Source organism: Colletotrichum godetiae, assembly GCF_030913485.1.
Source record: "Colletotrichum godetiae strain CBS 193.32 chromosome Unknown BDP55scaffold_11, whole genome shotgun sequence".
In the NCBI taxonomy this organism is placed as follows: domain Eukaryota; kingdom Fungi; phylum Ascomycota; class Sordariomycetes; order Glomerellales; family Glomerellaceae; genus Colletotrichum; species Colletotrichum godetiae.
In genome coordinates, this window is record NW_026851259.1 from 454203 (window position 1) to 471510 (window position 17308).

The following is a 17308-nucleotide window of genomic DNA, read 5'->3' on the forward strand; positions in this document are numbered from 1 at the left end:
TCCGTACACTACTCCCGTACCCTCGTACCCGTTCGGGTCGGCGTGCCCAGCCTTACCTAATCCGGAAGGGATGGGCCGTCTCCGCCAAGACATATTATCTGATCCGAACCCACAGTCCGGTCTTCGGCCCCACATCCATTCGCTCTTTTTCCCCTCTGGTTTTCTGATTCTACCACCCCCTTTGACCCTCCCGAATCGCTATCAGATGCTATCGCGAATGCTCCAATGTACATCTGTACATGCGGCCTCGCCCACAAACATTGCACACCTCCACCCCAGGGATGCTGCCGGTACCCTTCACGTGCCATAGCACATTGCACATCCCGCTACAACCGTCCAGTCCCGCAGTAGCGTCTATCGTCTACCGTGGGTGCTTTGGTCACTGAGGTGGTCTTTCGCCGCTTAACGAACCCCGAGCCTCGAGGACGGGGACCATGGAATGTCGCAAGAAAGCAGTGCAATACCAGTATACCAGACCGCAGGGGGGGTCACAGTCGGCCTTGAGCGCCGGTCGCCGTCCCCTCCCTCGTTACGGCATGCCCCCCTCGTGGCCCTTTCAGCTCCCTAACTCGGCTACTCCACGGCAGGGTACTTTGCATTACCACCCACCTCACCTATGGATACCCTCCCTGAACTTGAAGTCCTTGCTGAATTGCTTGCAAGTTGGCCAGCCTCTGGGGGTGCACGGGGGACCGGAGCGGCAAGTCACAATGCCCCCAGCGGAGCACTCGAGTCGCTTCTGTGAAATGTGCTGTCATCAAAGCCTGCGAAGCCAAGCAACTGCTCGCTACCGTTGGCTGGCCTTGGGAATGACTCCCCTAATTACCCGCTAATGGTGCGGATGCCAATGAACACAGAAAAAATAAATCCCCTCCACTTCTGCTTCTGGCATGGTGCAAGAACGGCAAGGTTGCCCTGGACCTCGCTCGACGCTTCGCTGAGCTATTCCTTGCCACCAAGCTGCACGCCAAGTCTCTGTGTTATGGGGGCTGGCGATGAAGCTCCTTTCTTAACCATCTGCTTCAGTTGCGAAAAGCGGTCAAACTCTCCCTGATACCTGTTCGTCAGTTCAAGGTCGGATCACCATGCCTGACCAAGACTCACGATCGGCTGCGGCCGAGAAGGCTGATACTGGTGTCTCGACATCACCAGAGCAACAACAAGTACAGACAACACCAACAGAGACTACTGAAGTCGCGAAGCCAAAGGCAAAGGTGAGTTGCATTTCTGGGCTGGGCTGACCTGATCCTTCCTTCAGGAATTTCTTCTTGGCCCTTCTCTTCCTCGGCTATGTCTGCGAAAGGTAACTGACAATCTACCAGCGCTTTGAGACTGTCTTTAGCTTCTTCAAGCTGCTTTTCTATGCCAACCCAACATGGCTCGATTACACGCTGGTCTGCGTGGGCACCATTGCCGCCGTCGGCTCAGGTGTCCCGTTCCCGCTGATGGGTATTCTCTTCGGACAGCTGATTGACGACATGAACGGCGCGACCTGCGCCAACGGCATTGGAGACCCGGCCGCCTACCAAGACGCCGTCAACGACAAAGTCGTCAAGCTCGTCTGGATCACCTGTGTCGCCTTCTGCCTCATCTACACGCACACCACCTGCTGGGGAATCGTCAGCCAGAGACTCGCCTCGCGCCTCCGCGAAAAGTACTTCCAGAGCTTGCTGAGACAGGATGTCGGCTTCTTCGAGAGCAGACAGGCCGGTGAAGTCTCGTCACGCCTCAACTCCGATATCCAAACCATTCAGTCCGGAACGTCCGAGAAAGTCAGTCACTTCATCGGCACAATCTCCTTCTTCGTCACGGCCTACGTTATCGGCTTCATCAAATACGCACCCCTTGCTGGCATGCTGGTTTCGCTCATTCCCGCCTACTTGCTCGCATCCATGATTTGCGGAAGCTACATCCAGAAATGGAGCGGAGCCATGTCAGAGGGCATGGCCAAGGCCTCGTCCATCGCTTCAGAGGCGCTTTCTCACGTAGCCGTCGTTCAGGCGTTTGGCGCCGGACCTCGCCTGGAGAACAAGTTCGCAGGACACGTCTTGGTTGCTCAGAAGGAGGGTATCAAGAAGGCTATTGCTGCTGCCTCCAACGCCGGACTGTTGTACTTCATCGCCTACGCTGCGAACGCCCTCGCATACTGGCAAGGTAGCAAGGCCATCTCAAAGTCAGTCGCTGGAACCGGCGACGGCACTTCAGTGGGTGACATTTACACCGTTGTGTTCCTCATCGTTGATGGTACGTACTCTTTCTTCTACAATCCTTGGATATCTTTGCTGACCACGACTAGCCTGTATCATGCTCGGCACCATCGCTCCTCTTCTACCCCTTTTCGGCTCAGCAGCCGCTGCCTTCGTCAAGCTCCGGGAGGACATTGACAAGCACTCGACTATTGACTCCGTCACCGAGGATGGTGATAGACTGCCCACCAATGTCCACGGCGAGGTTGAACTCCGTGGAGTCACCTTTTCCTACCCCTCGCGCCCCGACACGGATGTGCTCAAGGAAATCTCTCTCGTCTGCCCCGGTGGAAAGTACACTGCCATCGTTGGTCTTTCCGGCAGCGGAAAGTCGACTATTGCCGGCCTTGCCACGAGAATCTACGACCCCAAGCAAGGCCAAGTCCTCATCGACGGCCAGGATATCCGCAACCTCAACGTCAGAAACGTCCGAAGCTACATCAGTCTCGTCCAGCAGGAACCTTCTCTCCTCGACCGCTCCGTCATCGAAAACATTGCTCTCGGTCTCGTCAACTCGCCCAAGGAGGAGCACCAGAGACTCAAGGAGACTCTCTACGGACCCCAGCTCGCCCAGCTGGCCGAGGATCTCATGGCCGGCGCCGACCTTAACACAGCCGCCCAGAAGTACGGACCCGAAGTTGTCGAGATTGTCAAGCTCGTCCAGAACGCGACCGACCTGGCTGACGCCACCTCCTTCATCGATCGCCTCAAGCATGGATTCGGAACCTCCGTCGGCAGCGGCGGTAAGCTCGTCAGTGGTGGTCAGAGACAGCGTGTGGCTCTCGCCCGTGCTCTCATTCGTGATCCCAAGATTCTGATTCTCGACGAGGCCACCGCTGCCCTGGACTCTGCCAGTGAAGCTCGCATCCAAAAGGCTGTTGAGAAGGTCTCTAAGGGCAGAACTCTCATCTCCATTGCTCACCGTCTCTCCACCATCAAGAACGCCGACAACATCATTGTCATGAGCGCTGGTGACATCATGGAACAAGGAACCCACGCTGATCTCATCGCTCGCAACGGCGCCTACGCTAACTTGGTCAACCTGCAAAACATCAATGGCTCCGAGGAGGAGAACGCTCCCTCTCGCGCAAGCACCGCCGTCGAGTCGTCTGCGGCCTCCGTGGATGCCGAGACCCCTGGCGTCGACCCCAAGGATCTTGCCCGGGCCATCGAAACGGAGGCAGGCCCGCAGGCCGTCGTCACCGAGAAGACCAAGAAGCAACTCAAGAAAGAGGCCAAGGAACTCAAGAAAAAGAAGAAGAACGCCGCCCTGGAAACCGAGAACAGCGGTCTCGACAACGACAGATCTACCTGGTGGATCGCCAAGAAGGCTGGCGTCATGGTCCGCCCTAACATTCTCTACCTCCTCCTCGCTATGGTGTCTGCCTTCATCGTCGGTTGCACTTTCAGCGCATCTGGTACCATTTTCGGTTTTGCCATTGGCGTCGCCAGCCCCTGCAACGAGCCCAGCTACATCCAGAGCAGAGGTGCCTTCTTCGCCGGCCTGTTCTTCATGCTCGCCTGCGTCGAACTCGTCGCCAACTTATGCAGTTGGTCCGCCTTTGGTTACATTGCCGAGAAGCTCCTGTACAAGATCCGCGTCGGTTCGTTCCGTGCCCTCTTCCAGCAGGAGCTCGAGTGGCACCAGTCCGGAGCTCGCAACCCTTCGACGCTTCTGTCCCTCATCACCAAGGATGCGGCGTCTATCGGTGGCTTTAGCGGTTCCATCATGGGAACCATCTTCGCCGTCGTCGTCAACCTCTTCGTCGCCATCATCTACTCTCACATTCTGAACTGGAGAATCGCCATCGTCTGCCTGGTCATCGTGCCCATGCTCCTCGGCTCCGGTATCATGCAGATCCGCGTCCTCTCGCGCTTCGAGGAGAAGCACGCCGGCGCGTACGCCACCGCCGTCGGCATCACCGTCGAGTCCGTCAACTCCATCAAGACCGTCGCCACCCTCTCCCTGGAACACGAGGTCTTTGGCCAGTACAAGCGCGCCCTCAAGGACCCCAAGAAGGAAATCATCTCGGCCGTCACGTTCGCCAACATTTGGCTCGCCGTCGCCAACGTCACCGGTAACATCATCTACGCCTTCGCCTACTGGTGGGGTTCCAAGCAGATCGTCGCCGGCAACGCCACGCAGACGCAGTTCCTCATCATCAACGTCGCCATGCTCGTCGGTGCCCAGCTGTGGGGCCAAATGTTCACCCTCGCCCCCGAGGTCACCCGCGCCCGCATGGCCGCCTCCAGGATCTTCAGTCTCCTCGACCTCAGCAAGTCCGACGCCGACCCGACAGGCAAGGCTGCCGACGACGCTTCCGAGTCCTCCAAGGGCAAGGAAAAGGAAAAGGACGTCGAGGCCCTCGCCAACCCCAACCCGCGCCCCTCCCCCGGCCGCGGTGGTGTCGCCGTCTCCTTCAAGAACGTCTCCTTCTCCTACCCTGCCCGCCCCGAGGTCCAGATCCTCGACAACATGTCCTTCACCATCCAACCCGGCCAATTCTGCGGTCTCGTCGGCCCCTCAGGCGCCGGCAAGTCCACCGTCATGGCCATCGTCCAGCGCATGTACACCGCCAGCTCGGGCACAATCGAGATCGACGGCATGGACATTTCCAAGTTTGACGGCACCGACTTCCGCGACGACATCGCCGTCGTGCCCCAAGACAGCGCCCTCTTCGACGGCAGCGTCAAGTTCAACGTCGGCCTCGGCGCCCGGCCCGGTCAAGACGCCACAGACGAAGAAATCGAAGAAGCCTGCCGCCTCGCCAACATCCACGAGACCATTGTCGGCCTCCCGCAAGGCTACGACACAGAGTGCGGCCCCAACGGCTCCCAGCTCTCCGGCGGCCAGCGCCAGCGCGTCGCCATCGCCCGCGCCCTGGTTCGCAAGCCCCGCCTCCTCCTGCTGGACGAGAGCACCTCCGCCCTCGACGCTGAGAGCGAAAAGGCGCTCCAAGAAGGCCTCGAGCGCGCGGCGCGCGGCATCACCGTCATCGCCATCGCTCACAGGCTGCACACGGTCCGCAAGGCCGACGTCATCTTCGTCGTCGAGGCCGGCGCCGTCGCCGCCAAGGGCAGGCACGAGGAGCTCATGGAGAAGAGCGAGAGTTATCGCCTCAACGCCATGCAGCAGATGTTGGGTCACTAGGCAGGGACACACACACAAGGATGGCACACAACATCTGAGCTGATTTCTTTTTCTATTCCGTAAACTTGGTTCCATATCTATTCTCGATTTTTTTTTTAAAAAGTGTAATATCAAGTTCCCTCTACCCCTTTGAGGGCGGGACAAATTTGAGTTTTCTCGCAAAGTTATCATCATCAGTTAGGAGTTCATAGATAGGAATGGGTTGAAATCTCATAAAAAAACAAACTTCATTTTTGCATGTCCGAATTTCTGCATATCCGAAAATTAAAAAGGGGCGACAACAATACCGCAGCCCCCTAAAACCAGATCACACTCGTTAGCCTTTTCCTCTCTCTCTCTCTATGCATCAACAATCTGATGTCGACCTTCGTGTCATCTCACCCTCAGACGTGCCATCTGTTCGCCCGAGCATCCAAGCTCACCTCCAAAAATGCGTTTCCAACGTGACGTGCGTCCCCTTACATTTGTTATGCATGAATTCAGCCGGGGCGAGCCGAAGAAAGCAGAAAAAATCACTTTCGTCGGGGTCTCGGAGAGCTCGTGTGTCCCGCATGGAATTATTGCACCATGATCGCGGCTCTCTGACCGTCATTCAGGGGGCTTCTCTCACACGGCGTAGCTCAAGAATACGTTTTGGATCGCTTCACTTTTCCCTCGGCGCGTGGACTGTATGCTGGCACGCTGGCACTCACGATGCTAGGGCTTTGGGAAGCACCATGGCAACGGTCTGTTCACATAGGTGGACATTTGGAGAGAAACGATCAGGTCAAGGATTGGCACGGCGCGCTAATGAATGATGTGCTATACAGAATGCCAAGAATTGTCACCGTAGCCCACGACAGTTATAGGTGAGAGATAGGGGGAGAAAGTAAGAGGTGATGGAAGGCGACTGAATATGCGATCTAAGGAAACGTTTCCACCTAGTATCCGTGAAGCCAATTTCCATGCATAGTCCTCCGCTAGCCTTCAATTCTTGGATTGTACCCAAGTATCGCAGGAGTTTCTCTGTGACCAGGTCAGGGGCCGCGCCTGATCCTGTGACTCCAAGCGATAACGTGACTGCGTATCTTCATAAACCCCTACTTCGTGGGGGGGACCGATAACCGTGTGAAAACCCATTCCAAAAGTGCTGAACCGTTACATAGCAGACCGAAACGCCGGGAACATTCTGAAGCCGTGAGGTGACTAGGCCGTCAGAACGTCGGGAGCTTACGCCATCTCAAAGTCGCCAAAGGTGTTCTCGCCGGAGTAGGTGATGTAAAGGAATCTGGACACAATAGGTCAGCAACAAAGAGCATACTAAGGGTGGTCGAAAGCTCGAGAAACATACCCGTCCTCGTCCTTGTGCTCCTCGTAGATGCTGCTCATCAGAGCGGCGGTAGGCGGCAGCACCTCATCGACGAAGATGAAGATGGCCTTCTCCGGGGAAAGCTTGATGCGCTTGCGGATGACGTAGACGAACTGACCAACCGTCAGGTCGGCGGGGACGAGGTACTTCTTCTTATCAATAGTAGCGATATCAGACTTCTCGACCTTCTCGCAGATAACCTGTGTTGTGAGGACCTTGTCAGTTTTCGGACTTGTAGAGGTAGATGGGCAGATCGGCGGTGACGGTCGGGGAACGTGGGGCACCCGACAATAACGCGCGAAGCTGACGAACGCAGTCACGGCGAAACGGCGGAGCTCTTTCTGCGTACAGGAACTACAAAGGAATGACGGCGAGATGAGGCCGAAGAAAAGGAGAGTCACGACGTACGGGAATACGGTCAGAATACTTCTGGCGGATGCGCTCGGCCTCAGCCTTACGCTTCTCAAAGGGGTGCTCGTCCTTGAACTTGGATCGCATGATGACGGGTATGTGGTGGGTGAAGTGAAGTGGGTTGTGGGTTTGCAGATGGGCTGGTCGTGGGGAGTTGGGCGACGGTCAAGATATAGATGGCTCGATGTTTGTCGACTGATGGTGCCTGAAGCGTCGGAGTATGTAGAAGGGAGAGTTGAGGTAACGAGGGGCCGTTTGCGAAAGGCAGAAGAAGGATGGACGGTCGGTTGCCGCCTGCTTTGGGGTGCCTTGGGGTCAGACACGGGGACGGGAATGGGCGGTCACTGACTGAGGTGGAAGTGTCTGGGTGGCTCAGGCGGCTGGTTGGTAAAGCAAAGCACCCAGAAAGGCAGGAACCTAAGACCAGGCAAGGTACCTTTCTGCTGTGTAATGGCTGGTGAGTGACTTCCATTGGTGGTCACGGAATGACTAAGCCGGTGAGAGAGGTGCTCAACCCCACGCCCCCCTTCCCCTCCTCATCCTCATTCTCATCCTCATTGCATCAGCTCCTTCACACCTCACTCCAGGTCCTCCCGTCCTTATCCTTATCGGATTATCGGAGCGGGGCAAGACACCGATGCCATCCCAGCAACCCAGCAATCAGCGGCGCAATGAGACCAGCGCAGGTGCTCCGGGTGCTAGGGGCAAAGAAACCAAAGGCAGGCAGCTGACCGTTCACGCAGCCACTTGACACAGCCTGGCAGCCTGTCACGCCTTCTGGATCCGATTTGAGTCACAGGAGAAGGTCCTGGCACACTGTTCCATTCTATTGGAGTATGAGTACCTTGCCTTAGTTGCTTAGGTCTAGAGTAGGGGCCTAACTGCGGCTGGGTCCCTTTTCAGACGGGACTGAAAGCGCTGAAAGCTCTCACGGGATCACCGTAGTCGCAACCTCCTGATACGTGCACGCAAGCCGGCCTTGTCTGTGCATGCAAAGCTGTTTGTTGTCTTCAAAGCCGCTTGAAATGCATTGTTACGGAGCGTCTTGGACGGAGGAGTTTGTAACAATGCCTTATCAAGCTACCTATCCTCGTCTTGACGTCATTTGCCCCCAGTAAGAGGTGAGAGGGAAGCAGTTTGCGAAAGCCCACTCACCATGGGACTTTGAGCGGCCACGGGAACAGTTGACCCTTCAGTTTCCAGGTTGACAGAAACACTGTCAGTCTGTCACTGGACTTCAACCCACACGGCCCAAGTGCTCTTATCTGCCGATCTTACTTAAGCGACCCCACTCTGGACCTCCGATAACCGACCTCAGGGACCCTGTGGCTATTGGAAGCGAGTGCAAGCGCCTACCTATCCCGATGTGATGGAAAGCTCTTTTCCTTGTCCAGCTTCTCATTACCAACTAGGTACTAGGCACTTGAAGACCTGACTCGAGAGCTACGGGAAAATGTGAATATTTCATGGGGTAATTGTAGCAGCGAGACTTGTTGCAAGACTTTGATTGATTCTGTGAGAGGAAAAGGGGATTTCGGTAGTCCATCCTGGGCAACCAAAGATGCGTTTCCGCCTACAGAAGAGCGAACGCGAGCTAACAGGAGCAACAAAGAGCTCTGCGTTTACTGGCCCAAAAGATCAGAAAGCCAAGCTGATGGGCGGACGGAGATCATCGCTGCCTAGGTCTATGACAGCTACAAATAAGCATGCAGCAATACAGGGGGAATTCCTCACCGCGCGTAGGCCCGTTGAAGCGTGTCCGGCGTTCGGCGGTAGATGCACGATTCTCGGACTCACTGGTCCTCACCCCACCTCTCCAGCGGCCCAAAGCCGGCAGAGAGCCCGGTCCAGGCTGTGGATGCCACTGGATGCAGTGCTGTTGCAGTGCTGCTCCGTTAGGTTGGCGCAGAGCGACAGGGGTCCCGCACCTATCCAACGTGGAACGATTTCGGAATTTACTTTTACAGCTGGCCTGAGTGGCTCAATCCTCGAACGACGTTCCAGTCAGTCCATGATTGCAACCCAGTGGTCTTATGCTTCTCACTTGAGAACGAATCATCCGATTTTCCCTCCCTGTAACAACCCAAGTCACTCTTTTCTTCGTTATTCGTTCCCATTATAGAGTTTGTATTTATATTCCATTTGCCCATCATGGCCTCTACAAAGCAAACACAGAGGTTGCTTGCACAATTCAACAGTTCACGCACTAGAATCGCCATCACCACCAAGCAGCAACAGCTTCAATTCGCTCGCAGACTCGTCTCATCCTCTCCAAAGTCCCAGTTCAAGGGTCAACAGTCCGGCGCCGCTTATAGCCGCTTCCTCATTGGCGCAATTGGTCTTGCTGCTGCAGCTCCCATCGCCTACAAGATGGTACTGCAGCTTTATGCCCTTTTATCACCACGAAAAACCCAACCCTCCCAATGCCGGAGCTCCCGCCTTTCCCATTGATGCATCAAAGCTCGTCCGTCGCTAACATCACTGTCCAATCCAGGCCGTCCAAGAATCCTTTCAACTCGATCCGCCGACCCTGGCCGAGCGCGATGCCCTAACCAAGCGGGAGTCCGAAGTTACCGTCGACTCGCCCATGCGCTTGCGCATGGAAAAGTTCATCAAGGAACAGCAACAGATCATCGTCAAGGAGCTCGAAAAGGTCGACGGCACCAAGTTCCGCAAGGACGAATGGAGCCGCAAAGAGGGCGGCGGCGGCATCACCTGCGTGCTCCAGGACGGCAACGTCTTTGAAAAGGGCGGCGTCGGTGTGTCCGTCGTCTACGGCACCCTCCCCAAGCCCGCCATCGCCAAGATGCGCGTGAACCACAAGAACCTCGACGACAACGTCGAATCCCTCCCCTTCTTCGCCGCCGGTCTCAGCATGGTCCTGCACCCCAAGAACCCCATGGCCCCGACGGTCCACCTCAACTACCGCTACTTTGAGACGTCGAACCCCGACGGCACCTCGCAGGCCTGGTGGTTCGGCGGCGGGAGCGACCTGACCCCGTCGTACCTCTTTGACGAGGACGCTGTACACTTCCACAAGACGCTCAAGGAGACGTGCGACTCGCACGACAAGAGCTACTACCCGCGCTTCAAGAAGTGGTGCGACGAGTACTTCTACAACAAGCACCGCGGCGAGTGCCGCGGCGTCGGCGGCATCTTCTTTGACGATCTCGACGAAACCGAAAAGGACCGCGAGAACACCTTTGCTTTCATCCAGGACTGCCTCAAGTCTTTCCTGCCCGGCTACCTTCCCGTCCTCGAGAAGAGGAAGGATATGCCCTTCAACGAGGCCGAGAAGGACTGGCAGCAGATCCGCCGAGGCAAGTACGTCGAGTTCAACCTGGTTCACGACCGCGGTACAGCCTTTGGCCTCAACACCCCCGGCTCGAGAGTCGAGAGTATCCTCATGAGCTTGCCCCTGACGGCCAGCTGGAAGTACATGCACGAGCCCGAACCCAAGAGCCGCGAGCAACGCCTCGTGGATGTTCTCAGAGCACCCAAGGAATGGGTCTAGAGGAAGAGTTGAGGAAACGGAGGGGGCAGGAAGAGGAAACCTGGATACGGAGCACCGGATGCGAGCGATCTTTGCTGTAGGATTATGCCATATTTTGCGGCGGGACATAATGTGATTATTAGACAAAAGCTGTAAGGCGGCAAAACTCAAAAGAGACTTTTTCCTTCTGTTCACCACCTTTCGTCTATACAGCTTGCGCAGTAATGATGTGCTCACTACTTGGTAGTCCAGCTTCGGGTTGAAATGTGACTTGAATAAACTCATTTGTGATAAGGTTGGGAAATGCAGACTGAGCACGAGGGCATACAAATCGAAGCCAGGCCCGGTGAGTGTCTGCGTTGAAGCTGATGAGCCTGATGCCTATACAACGGTGCACCACACGCAAAACCTCAATCAGTAACAAGCAACTTTCATCCCCCACCACTCTAGCCAATCACTCAACGCAACCAAACATAACTCATAGCTCAGAAGCAGGGCAGGTGGACAAGCTTGCCATGTCCTTCTCACCGGCATCAACGCAATCAGACATCTTGCCTACGCCCCGTATCCTCATTACAAACCTCATCAACTCCCTCACCTCGGCACCCTTACCACCGCCAGCGAATGCCGGCACCAACAGCAACGTTGCCAGCATCACCGCAGGCGACGCACCAAACCCCCTCAAAACCCTCCCGCAATCCCACCGCCCGCTCTTGGTAACCCTCCACGTCCTGTTTCCCTCCCTCGTCCTCCCGGCCCTAGACCTCTTAGACCGGAACCTCGTCACGCGCGTGGTCCCGGAAACCTCCACTACCACCACCGCCGCGTCCGCCGGCCACGGCCAAGGTCACGGCAGCCGGGAAGGGAACCCCACCAACCCCGCACCCGCCCGCCAACATCAACCCAGCAATACCAGTACCACCACCGCGTCCGACACCAATCGCGAAGCGGTCGCCGATGGACAGGGGTCCTCACCACCCCGCCCTCACCTTCAACCTGCAGCAGCAAAACAACCTCCAGCCGCCGCCGCCGCCGCCGTATTCCACCTTGTCCGCTCCGTAGCCTCAACAATGACCCGCAGACACCACGCCGTCGCGACCTCGGCCTCGGCGTCGACGACGTACCTTGTCCAGCTCGACGCCTGGAACTGCTCCTGCGCCAACTTTGCGTACGAAGCGTTTCCGGCGGTTGACAGCGGCGGCAGCGGCAGCGGTGGTGCCGGTGCAGGGCATGGAGGAGGAGCAGAATCGGACCTGGTCATCATGGGCATAGATGAAGCCGACGACTCCGACTCCGACGCCAACGATGTAATTAACGCGGCTTGTGAGTTGAGTGACTGGCAGTTCGGAGGGCTGAGTTTAGACGGTGTGGATGATGGCGGGGTGCCTTGCTGCAAACACCTGCTCGCATGTCTGCTCTCCGAGCAATGGGGAGATACGTTGGGGAAATATGTCACTGAGAGGAGAGTGAGTAGGGAGGAGATGGCGGGATTAGTTGCGGATGTGTAGTCACTCGATAGTTGTAGCACTTCGATGAAAGGTAATACGGGTGTCTCAGAGCCAGAGCATCAGTCAAAACATGCTATCATTGTACAAGGCACACTCTTTTCTTGTGAATTTGCCTGTTTCCCCCCCGGCCTTTGCCCCCCAGGACGCCGAGATATTATGACATGCCCACGCCCCAATGTCTATCGCGGGTATCAGTTCCCGTGTTTTGAATGCGTGTGGTTTCTCCGTCCACTGCGTGTTCGCACAGTCGTCTATTTCTTCTCTTTCTTCGTCTCCTTCTCCTTGTCAGAGGCCTCCTTGCCCTCGCCATTCATGCCGTTCGCCTTATCGTCCTTCTTTCCGTCCTTGCCATTCGCCTCTTCGTCCTTCTTCGCCTCCTTCTCCTCCGCCTGCTGTCGATTCTGGATCTTGTTCTCGATGAGGTCGTGGAAGGCAGTGATGGCGCGGATCAAACTGCTGAGGTAGATGGCCATGAGCTGATCGTTGGTCTTGATGCTCATGGCGTGGGAGAGCTCGCCGCCGCTCGACTTGCCATCGCCCTTTGGCGTGGACAAGTTGGGAAGGAGGTTGAAGACATCCTGCAGGTTGCCCAGGATGGCGTGGTTAACCGGCAGCTGGCCGTCGAGAACCTTCTGAAGGTAGGCACCGATATCGCGAAGGCGAAGATGCAGCCCCTGCAGGGACTGGAGCTGGTTTGTTATTCTTGTCGAGAGGGTCCCGACTGCGACATCGCGAATGTCACGAAGGAGGTGCTCGACACCAATCTCCTCTGCTTCCTCGGCCTCGATGATCGACGGGGTATGGACGAAGGTTCTTGACGTGGTAGTGCCGTCCTATAGTCGTCTTTGTTAGCAGTGGCCTCACATGGCGGAAAGTAACACCACTCACATCCTTAATCTCCTCAACGGCGAAGTATGCGTCCGTCGGCACGCCCGCCTCCTTCGGCTGGACGTCAATAATGACTAGTAGAGGGTTGGGGGTGTAGCGCTTGAACAGCTCGTTGATCTCGAGATCGGACGCCCGCAGCTTGGGACCGGAGTGGTACCAGCCGATCAGCTTTTCTCTCGCGTTGACCTTCTTGAACATATCGTTCATTCCCTCGACGTAGTTGTGGTCCAGAAACCACACTGAGGGGTCCTTCTCATCTTCCTCAAACGGCACTGCAAGGATGGGTTAGTCTCGCGGGCATGGCCTAAGTGTTTAGCATCCGCCAGAGTAGCCCTTACCTGCGAAACTGTTCGATACGCGGACATTGTTGCCGTCATTTGAGCCCAGCAGAACGCCCACCACTCTCCGTTTCGATCCCTTGGCTACCGCGCGATTGTAGTGGTCGACGACGGAGAGAAGCACGAGAGGGGCAACGGAGACATTCCGCTGAACGAGAGACAGAGTCTCCGCAGTGGTGGCAGGCATGATAGAGGAGATTTCGTAGCTTCGTGAGGTCGACTGGTTCGAGTTCGTGGGAAGATGGAGGTTTGGTCGGTCGGTAGTGATTTTGGGTTGAGGTGGGTGTAGTAGAGGCAGGGTATGTGATGGTGGTGGTGGTGTCGTAACTGCTAAGGCTGCCTTCCCGCCCAGCTAAGCTACGAATCGGGCCTAGGTGCAAGCAAGTGGAAGCTCAAGCCTCGCCAGATCACGTGGGGGAGCTCAATATGAGTAAGCAGGCGCTCAGCCACAAACCTCTTGAGCCGCAACCAGCGATCAGCCACGCTCGAGCCGTGCGACAGTGCCAGGGAGGAAATGGAAGCGCACGTCCGATGTTTATTCATTGGGCAAGATTTCTAAGAGAGGCCCCAGGCCGAGTCCGCAATCGGCCTTCGAGATTCTCTTCATTCCGTGCTCAGTGAGTCGCTGACTGAGGAACTGAACGACGGACTTGTTTCCGTCAGGAACAACCAACCTCAAAGTGACAAGTAACAGTTGGACACGAAGTCAAGTGAGGCGCCCGGAGAATTGCGGGTGACTGGGATGACCCCAAGAGACTCACATGCCGCATCGAAATAGCACCAAATGCACCGAAAAACACTTGGAAAACAAAAAATCCTGACCTAGTGACCTCATACATGGCGTCCCATCCGGTGCGCCGGGGGACAATCTCGAGGGCTTCTGATGCCGTGCCTTATCCGCAAGCTACCTAGCCGGGCCGTCAACAGTGAGCAGGCCCCAATGGCTCGCGGTACTATCCCCCGATGTAGACAGTACGTATCCGCGCTGGACCTCGGCGGAGAGGCGACGGCGACGACGAGCCAATGGCAGCCGGAGCGCTGTAACGGAAGCGCACGCAGTGGCACCAAGGCGGAAATATGGAGGGCGCTGTTACGCTGCGAAACAGCCGAACGAACGCCTGCCACCCTGTTCCCCAGCAGAAAGTCCAGCGGTCCCTCGGGGCACCAGTCTGACCAATAACCGGCCTTTATTCCTGCACTGGGGCCGCTCAGTGGCCTGTCACCTGCACTCAACGGGGCCGTGGATAGCGCAAAGCTCGGTACGATGTAGGCGGTACCTGGCACAAACTGGAGGCGGAACCTGGACGACTTGGCCTGTCAGGACCTTGCAGCGATTTCTCAACCTCTCTCGCAATCGTTTTTCCCGCAAAAGCTTTAGTTCGCACTGCTCCCCCCAGTCCAACTTTCGACCTCGACTCCATCGTCCTCTCCTCTCCTCTCTTCCTCCTTTCTCCCTCAGAGCCACACTCGTGCATCTCTTTGCTCCTCCTACCTCCTATCGTTAGCCTCGGTCCGGCCATATCAATACCTTCACCAACCGTCAAAATGAGCAGTCTCGTTGAGGAAGCAGTCAAGAAGCTGACCAACACGGTCGAGACCCTCGAGTCCAGAATTAAGTCTCTGGAGGACCGCGCAGCTGGCGGTTCCGGCAAGCTCACCACCGATGAGGTCCGCATGATTCTCATCGGTCCCCCCGGTGCTGGTATGTAGCTCCAATTGAGCATTCTCGCACGTGCTATTTGTGTCGCAGCAGTCGTACTGATAATGATGTTCCGCACAGGCAAGGGCACTCAAGCTCCCAAGATCAAGGAGAAGTTCAACTGCTGTCACTTGGTAAGTCAATTGACATCGTCTATACTTGCTGCTACGCTCTAGATCATTTCTAATCGTCCTTTACACTCGCAGGCCACTGGCGACATGCTGCGATCCCAGGTCGCCAAGAAGACTCCGCTCGGCCGGGAAGCTAAGAAGATCATGGACCAGGGCGGCCTGGTCAGCGATGACATTGTCATTGGCATGATCAAGGAGGAGCTCGACAACAACAAGGAGTGCAAGGGAGGGTATGGCGCATTTTTCTCCTACAAGAGAGCCGGCTGGATGGCCTGAAGGTCAACTGGCTACTATTGAGTAAGCATTGCTAACTGGAACGACGTAGCTTCATCCTCGACGGTTTCCCTCGTACCGTCCCCCAGGCCGAGGGTCTCGACGCCATGCTTAAGGCCCGCAATCAGACGCTCCAGCACGCCGTTGAGCTCCAGATCGACGACTCATTGCTCGTCGCCCGCATCACTGGCCGCCTCGTCCACCCCGCCAGCGGTCGCAGCTACCACAGCACCTTCAACCCTCCCAAGGAGTACATGAAGGACGACATCACCGGCGAGCCCCTGATTCAGCGCAGCGACGACAACGCCGATGCCCTCAAGAAGCGTCTTGCCACTTACCACGCCCAGACCGCCCCTGTCGTCGGTTACTACAAGGCGAACGGTATCTGGAAGGGCCTCGACGCGTCGCAGCAGCCTGGCCAGGTGTGGAAGAACATGCTTGAGATCTTTGACGAGCAGCGCAAGGGCGGCCACGCCTCCGGCATCCTGAGCCGCATCACTGGAAAGAACTAAGCGGGCACGGGCTTCCCAGCCTTTGCTCCCGCCAGCGCGCCGGCTCATCCACAGCTCCCCGGCGGCTGCGCACAACAAGACGGCCAGAAGGAAACGGAGACAAAGGTCTACTTTCACGTCTCTTACTTTGGCCTATCTTCTGGGTCAACGATACCAGAAGAGAGGAGGGCGTGGGTCGGAATAACTTTTTTATGGGACTTTTTATGGATCATGAAATGGACTGGAAAGGATTACATCCTCGTCCGCCCCCGAAGCTGTTGAGATCAGCAGGACTGGGCTGGTTCATGTCTTTTTTTTTTTGCGTCAACGTGGCCAGGATCAATTGTACCGTGTAGAAAACCCCTTCCGTCGCACGCTTGTATGTAAAAACAACATCTCTATTGTCTCACTAATAACCAAAACCGGCGGTTTGCAGTTGGATGGCCTCGCAATCTTTTTTTCAATGGACCCTATTGCTCCATGTGCTTTCCGTGCCTGTGCTTGAAATGTCCAACCCGGCAAAAGGTGCCTACTCTATAAAGCAGATGCCGTGATGTCATTGCTTCAACGTGTCTGAATCGCGACGCAGGTAGACGACTGGAGACGCGTACCTGGGAAAAGGGAACACGCTGGCCGGATTCGGGCTTCGTCGGTGCTCCCCAAAGAGGCGAAAAAGAGTGGAGACCACGGACGGATCCCGATGCCGACCCGGAGCGTAAAGTAGAAACCGGGGGAGGGCGCTGACAGTCGTTGTCAGCGACTGACATCCGATGAACCCGACACCGTACTTTCAAGTCGGAGCAGCGAAATACCGATAGCGGTACAATCATAGGCGTCTGAGCTGCTCAAGTTCTACACAGGGGGTTCATGGAAGTTGCCGACGTCGATACCCGATCCACTCACTAACTGTTGAGATGTCTTGTTACGCGGATTCGGAATCTTCGGGGTAGTGAATGCTCCACTAGCGAAGCCGGTCCACGAAGCAGCCGATAGATCGGAGTCTGCGACGATGTTGAACGCGAGGTTGACATGTCATATTTGCCAAATATACAGTCACAGAAAATCATGCACCGAGATCATGGCCCCGGAGAAGACGCAATGTTGATGAAGAATCCATTCTATCCCAAGTCACTCCAAAAGAGTCTCTGCGTTGGTCCCCAAGACGGGAAGACGACAGACAGGGCTTGCAAACCTCCCGCACGCTAGTAAGCAGCTATACATAAAAGATGAAGAGTATAATAAGGCTGCAAGGAGAAAAGGACTTGATAGAAATTTAGATGGGGATGAGAAGAATAAAGCTCGTGGAAAAGGAGACAAGAATACCGCCCAGC

The 17308-nt window shown here is 56.2% G+C and overlaps 6 protein-coding genes across 6 annotated transcripts; 4 read left to right on the forward strand and 2 right to left on the reverse strand.

The window, feature by feature from the left end:
• Nucleotides 1–1085: 1085 nt before the first annotated feature.
• BDP55DRAFT_726434 (ABC multidrug transporter) lies at nt 1086–5397 on the forward strand (the record flags this gene model as incomplete). The annotated part of the gene is made up of 3 exons (XM_060579149.1): nt 1086–1214; nt 1323–2244; nt 2297–5397. The coding sequence occupies 3 exons, from the start codon at nt 1086–1088 to the stop codon at nt 5395–5397; spliced, it is 4152 nt and encodes a 1383-aa protein (XP_060432236.1).
• Nucleotides 5398–6606: 1209 nt separating this feature from the next.
• BDP55DRAFT_547617 (autophagy protein Atg8 ubiquitin like protein) lies at nt 6607–7243 on the reverse strand (the record flags this gene model as incomplete). The annotated part of the gene is made up of 3 exons (XM_060568758.1): nt 6607–6664; nt 6728–6945; nt 7154–7243. 3 exons carry the CDS (start codon nt 7241–7243, stop codon nt 6607–6609), a joined length of 366 nt encoding a protein of 121 aa, XP_060432237.1.
• A 2064-nt stretch (nt 7244–9307) lies between these two features.
• BDP55DRAFT_547699 (coproporphyrinogen III oxidase) lies at nt 9308–10670 on the forward strand (the record flags this gene model as incomplete). Its single annotated transcript, XM_060568769.1, has 2 exons — nt 9308–9529; nt 9651–10670. 2 exons carry the CDS (start codon nt 9308–9310, stop codon nt 10668–10670), a joined length of 1242 nt encoding a protein of 413 aa, XP_060432238.1.
• A 494-nt stretch (nt 10671–11164) lies between these two features.
• Nucleotides 11165–12157, forward strand: BDP55DRAFT_726437 (uncharacterized protein; the record flags this gene model as incomplete). Its single annotated transcript, XM_060579150.1, has 1 exon — nt 11165–12157. One exon carries the CDS (start codon nt 11165–11167, stop codon nt 12155–12157), a length of 993 nt encoding a protein of 330 aa, XP_060432239.1.
• A 251-nt stretch (nt 12158–12408) lies between these two features.
• Nucleotides 12409–13570, reverse strand: BDP55DRAFT_692214 (26S proteasome regulatory subunit rpn-8; the record flags this gene model as incomplete). Its single annotated transcript, XM_060577080.1, has 3 exons — nt 12409–12990; nt 13046–13317; nt 13384–13570. The coding sequence occupies 3 exons, from the start codon at nt 13568–13570 to the stop codon at nt 12409–12411; spliced, it is 1041 nt and encodes a 346-aa protein (XP_060432240.1).
• A 1024-nt stretch (nt 13571–14594) lies between these two features.
• BDP55DRAFT_48013 (adenylate kinase) lies at nt 14595–16266 on the forward strand. The gene is made up of 4 exons (XM_060567630.1): nt 14595–15085; nt 15164–15216; nt 15289–15443; nt 15539–16266. Exons 1-4 carry the CDS (start codon nt 14929–14931, stop codon nt 15996–15998), a joined length of 825 nt encoding a protein of 274 aa, XP_060432241.1. The 5' UTR covers nt 14595–14928; the 3' UTR covers nt 15999–16266.
• Nucleotides 16267–17308: the final 1042 nt, after the last annotated feature.